The sequence below is a fragment of the Suillus subaureus genome, assembly GCF_016647635.1.
Source record: "Suillus subaureus strain MN1 chromosome Unknown BJ212scaffold_32, whole genome shotgun sequence".
In the NCBI taxonomy this organism is placed as follows: Eukaryota; Fungi; Basidiomycota; class Agaricomycetes; order Boletales; family Suillaceae; genus Suillus; species Suillus subaureus.
Window position 1 is genome coordinate 178653 of NW_024538588.1, and position 6000 is coordinate 184652.

The 6000-nt window shown below is 42.0% G+C and overlaps 2 protein-coding genes across 2 annotated transcripts; both read left to right on the plus strand.

The window, feature by feature from the left end:
* Window positions 1-2122: 2122 nt before the first annotated feature.
* Window positions 2123-2284, plus strand: BJ212DRAFT_1278940 (uncharacterized protein; the record flags this gene model as incomplete). The annotated part of the gene is made up of 1 exon (XM_041331458.1): window positions 2123-2284. A coding segment is annotated over one exon (162 nt), but the record flags the coding sequence as incomplete, so codon positions are not given.
* A 1223-nt stretch (window positions 2285-3507) lies between these two features.
* On the plus strand, window positions 3508-5762 carry BJ212DRAFT_1484168 (uncharacterized protein; the record flags this gene model as incomplete). The annotated part of the gene is made up of 6 exons (XM_041340743.1): window positions 3508-3605; window positions 3663-3676; window positions 4273-4512; window positions 4559-4596; window positions 5328-5471; window positions 5517-5762. The coding sequence occupies 6 exons, from the start codon at window positions 3508-3510 to the stop codon at window positions 5760-5762; spliced, it is 780 nt and encodes a 259-aa protein (XP_041189492.1).
* Window positions 5763-6000: the final 238 nt, after the last annotated feature.

Consider the following 6000-nt stretch of genomic DNA (forward strand, 5'->3'; position numbering starts at 1 on the left):
TAGTAGTGTACAGTGGCTCAAAAAACTGTCCACACATTTTTGCATTTTTTACTATTTACAATATTGTGTGAGAATATGTAAAGACCTCAGTGACATGCTGATACCATATTGTAGTGCTGCTTCAGGGCTTTAAATTGAGCACCACATCGTGAGAATCAGAGGAGATATGGTGGAGATACAAGGCTTACAAAATCATGACTCATGCGGACAGTTTTTTGAGCACATATTAAAACTATATAAATCATCATTTATGACACCATAACAATCATGCCACCATTAAATAAATTATAAAGTGGTGTCATTATGTCATTTTAAAACCATATCTAACTATACAAACCAAAAATTTCCATATGTCATGGTTATATTCACCATGAAAGCCACCCCCCCTGCTCAAAGGGATAATATCCTCTCTCTTTCCTATTCTGGCCTCTCTGCTTGTCCAATTTCCTCTAGAACTGGAGTATCCAAGTCCACTGTGGCCAAGTTCATCAAAGAAAGTCACACAGACAAGGAAAACTTCTGTGAAGGGCGTCCATCCAAGCTCACCTCTACTGATAGGAGGGCTATTATTCAACATATCACTACAGGAAAGGCTGATAATGCTGTCCAGGTCACCTATTACATCAATTCCACCATCACATTCCCTGTCTCTTCACACACTGTGAGAAACATTCTCAAGACAGCTCATCTCAGGTCAGTAACAAGGAAGAAAAGGCTCTCCTCTCTATCACACATAAACAGAGATAACTAACCTTTGCCTTAGCCCATCAGAATTGGATTACATGGACTGGAAGCATGTTATATGATCATATAAGACCACAATAAATAGGATTGGGTCAGATGGCAAGGTATATATGTGAAAAAAGAAGGGTGCTAGTCCTCTCTGCATATGTGTGATAGAGAGGAGAGCCTTTTCTTCCTTGTTACTGACCTGAGATGAGCTGTCTTGAGAATGTTTCTCACAGTGTGTGAAGAGACAGGGAATGTGATGGTGGAATTGATGTAATAGGTGACCTGGACAGCATTATCAGCCTTTCCTGTAGTGATATGTTGAATAATAGCCCTCCTATCAGTAGAGGTGAGCTTGGATGGACGCCCTTCACAGAAGTTTTCCTTGTCTGTGTGACTTTCTTTGATGAACTTGGCCACAGTGGACTTGGATACTCCAGTTCTAGAGGAAATTGGACAAGCAGAGAGGCCAGAATAGGAAAGAGAGAGGATATTATCCCTTTGAGCAGGGGGGGTGGCTTTCATGGTGAATATAACCATGACATATGGAAATTTTTGGTTTGTATAGTTAGATATGGTTTTAAAATGACATAATGACACCACTTTATAATTTATTTAATGGTGGCATGATTGTTATGGTGTCATAAATGATGATTTATATAGTTTTAATATGTGCTCAAAAAACTGTCCGCATGAGTCATGATTTTGTAAGCCTTGTATCTCCACCATATCTCCTCTGATTCTCACGATGTGGTGCTCAATTTAAAGCCCTGAAGCAGCACTACAATATGGTATCAGCATGTCACTGAGGTCTTTACATATTCTCACACAATATTGTAAATAGTAAAAAATGCAAAAATGTGTGGACAGTTTTTTGAGCCACTGTACAATGGATCTACCTCCATTACCACAACCTATTGATGGCTCAGGTGTCTGGCCTGATCATCTGTATCAAGCCCATGACACTCTGTTCTATATCTATCATCATGCATTGCAAGCACTCCAGACTTGCAGTGAACTGCACTGCATACGTTTTCATGCTGAGGCCATTGCCAATAATGCCATACCACTACTATGTGCACTGGAGAATTCTTCTTTGGTAGAGGGCATTCCTATGTCCTGGGTTCTTCAAGTCACAGCAAAACTTGGAATGCTACTGAAGCAGCTGCAGCAGGCTGAAACAACAGCACAGGGAGGGTAAGCCTACCATATGTACTGCAGTAGTTCTAATATCTAGTCCTTTGCCAGTGAAACATCAAATATTTCAGTTCCACAGCCAATCACTACTGAACACACTAGAAAACCAGGGAGACCATGTAAGGTGCCAAATGTTCAGTTGTTGCATGAATTTGCCTCTCCTGGTCGCCATCTACAACAAACCAAACTTGCATGAGTCATGGGTATCCACCATAATACTTTGCACTCCTACTTGAAGCAGAACAATGTTAGCTACAAGTATAGCTTAATCTCGGATGCTGACCTGGATCATGCTGTTTGGGGGTTTCATCAGATGAAACCAAATTCTGGAGTTTGCTATCTTACTGGCCATCTATGACAGCTGGGCTTGTGGATACAGCAGCAGTGTATTTCTGCCTCTATCCACCGTGTTGATCCCTTAGGAACTGTCCTCTGATAACACACTATGATTCAATGGCGACAGTACAAGGTTTCACAGCTGAATGCTCTGTGGCACATGGATGGTCACCATAAGCTGATTCGTTGGGGTATCGTAATCCATGGTATCATTGATGGGTATTGTCGCACAGTAGGCTATTATTCTTGACTAGCCACCCATATCTGATAGATATTGACTTTTAGATGGTCACCATTCATCCCAGCACAAGCAATAGTGCATTCACAGTGCTTGAGGTGTTTTTGAATGCAGTTGCTCTCTATGGTACACCTTCAAGAGTATGAGGTGATAGAGGTGGAGAAAACAAGAAGGTATCAGTTTATATGATCATGACTAGAGGGCTTAACCACACAAGCTTTATGTGGGGATTGTAAGTAACCACACTTTAATTGCTTACATTAGTTGTTCTAAAATCTGCTGCTTGCTAGATCAACTCACAACAGCAGGATTGAATGATCCTGGGTTGAGGTCGGCACTCAATTTGCTCACATGTGGTGTGCATTTTTCTACTGGCTTGAGAGGCTTACTCAGACACAATTATGATTATGTAACATGGATTATGTCATGTTCATCGGTATAACTTAGAGCTACCTTCATACATATTCAGGTCATCTGGTACCATGCCTCCAAGGAAGAAGCCCAGATGTTCTTCTCCAGATCTAGAGGCACCTGCTTGCTGAAGCTCAAGACCTAACCATGGTATTGGTGGTCATGCAGCACAGCTGCAAAGAGTTGGAGAAACAGTTGCTGCCCCAACAAGGAAGGGACCAAAGGGCGATGACCTTCAAATCAGCAGCTCAGAAGAGAATCCTATGGCTCCTTCGCAGCTTCAGAAAGGAAAGAAAAAATGTAATGTGAATCTTTTAAAATTATGTTCAAGCTAATTTTTTCAGCCTCCTGCAAAACCTCACAGCACTGCTAAGAAAACCCCAAATGAATGCAGAATGACAGAAAATAGCCAGCATTCTCAGGCTCCCACTTTCCGTCCGAATCAATACATGGCTCACTCTTCTGAAAGGTTTGGATTCAAGGAACCTTGGTCTAATGGTCGCAAAACAGCTGAAAGGAACGTGGGTAAGTGAGATGCAGGTCATGAGAGGGAGTCTACAGAACATGATAGTGGTTGCGAGAAGGAGAGGCAGAATATGGAGGATTACAGGGAGTTTGTGCCAAGCTCTCATGAAGGTGATACTTCTGACGACAATGCTGACTGTGATGATGATCCTGACAGTAACACGCCAATGTAAGTGTTCTTTGGTCTATCAATTGTGTTATTCCTGATATTATGTTCTCATTGCAGGGACAGATATGCTGGTCAGCACACACACCAGCGAATGGATGATGCAGATGATGGAATGGATTTCGACAAAAATATGGATTGACCTCATCCTGACAATGAAGCTCAAGGAGGTGTTGAACCAGTAGCCTTGAATGACAAGCTCACAGACCCAGAGCAGGATGAAGTATCTACATTTTTTCTTCTCTATTCTTGCATTAATTATTTGTACTCAAGGCTTACAATGTTCTCAAGTGCCACCATGCAAAGAACAGGCAGTGAAAAGCTCCTTCACCAACCTATCTGTTGAAGGGGAAGGGAAAGGAATGGGCATGCACTTTTAAGCTGCCTGGAGGAGCTTCTACTGTTCAAGTGGTTCATAGACACTCACCTACACTTCACTCACATCCCTCTCGTTCAAAGTCTCCATGTCAACAATCATCTCAGCAAGACAGATACATATGCACTTCATCCTCACATACACAGTCTCCTCTTCAGCACCCATCTCAACCAATCACTTCCTCAAGTTGCAGTCATACACAGCCCACATCTCATAGGAGCTCTCCACCACATTCTCCATCTGACCCTATTCTACCTTCAAGCCATGAATGTTCTCATACCTCTACACCTGAAGATGCTCATCAATCCGGCAACAGCAAACAAAAGGTCAAGACAAACCAAGAGGATCCCTCGAAGCTAGGATTTTATCTGCCCACTTGGCAAACATTCCTGCAGATGGCCAAGTTAGAGATGCAGTTGCAGGCTGTTCTAGCTACTCCAGTTCTGGAATCCCAGGAAGCCCTTAACCTTGCAAGAGAAGTCTTGGACACTGTGCTATGGACATACCATGAGAAGAAGATTAAACTCGAGAGAGGTATGTTCTCCCTACTCCACTGTCTACCCTTCTCACCATTTGCAAGGCTACTTTCCAGAGTACAGCACACAGATGTGCTGGCTGGTATGTTCTTTGTTTATTGTTACAGTCACATATGCCCCTATTCATTTTCTCCTTACTACCCTTGTATTATATCATGAGCTGCATGATGCCACTGCTAGGCCTGTCTCCTATATTTGTATTACATCACGATCGCCATTGCTGTCACTAGATGACTCATTTCTGACTCGTTTCTTATCTCTGACTCATTGTTGACTTATGCCTGCCCTGAATCGTCTATAGTCATATATATAGTCAACAATGTACTTAGTAGTTCTTTACTTTAATCTTACTAGGTTTTCACCTGAATATTCTCTTGCTTAGGACCTCCAATCCTAAGTCATCTGAACCAATATTCAAGCCAAAGACACTCTTTGTCTTGTCTTACAACCCTTGCATTTGCAAGGTCTTGACTATAACTTCAGCTGTCACTCTTATCAAGCTGCTGTTGTTACAACCATCCTAGTTTGTAACATTTATTGATGGCTCATGCGCTCACTGATACCATGTCCATGAGCTTTGCAATGATCTCTTTACATTTCACACAGAACTCAAGAAAATTGACATCTCTATTGCCAAAAGGGCATACAATATCTTCCTGCAGGGCTCCACAATGTGAAAGGAGGAATGTCAAAGGCAGGTCACTGCAGCCGCCACTAGGCTCCTCAAGAGTGGTGACTACCTCCAGCTCCCTAACTTGTCTGGTATAGGTTGCGATTCCTAGTCATAGCATCATTTAAAATGAATTTTTGCAGGGAAATTTCAAGAACTTCACAGTGCAGGCTCTCAAGGATGCTTGTCTCAAATTCTACTACAGCAACAGCAAGAAAGCATTAAAGAACATGGATGAATTCCACCAAACAATCCCCATTAATGCAATGCTTCTTGTAGCAGCAGTGGTATGCTTACAATTCTTTATTTTTTCATCGCTGATAGTTCGACAGTTGAAGGGTGTTATCTTTGGCTTTCATGAGACTGGCACCGACAAGGTTCCTGAATTAACCGCTGAGCAATGTAGGGCCCACTTCGTCAACTTACAGAAATTGATTGACACCCTGCTCAACATTCCAGAGTGTTGTGAAGAGCTTGAAGACATGTTGGAGCAATGGGCTAGGATTGGCATGGGGGATTTCAATGAGTATGCAGATGGGAGTGCAAGTGATGCGGAGGACATTAATATCATACTTTAGTAGTGCTCTGATCAATATGCCATGTTATTTTCGTTAGACAATCATTATCACAGTTTGGATCATGTTTACTGTGTGAAACTGGAATTAAATGTATCCTTTGTATGGTCTGTATTGTGTGTGCAGTCTGTATCATGTGTGCAGTTTGTCTGCATTGTAACAAGATGTACAGATTGTAGGGGTATGTGACAGTATTGTAAAGGGGGGACTTCCTTGTGTAATTGTAATGCTTGTACAATAC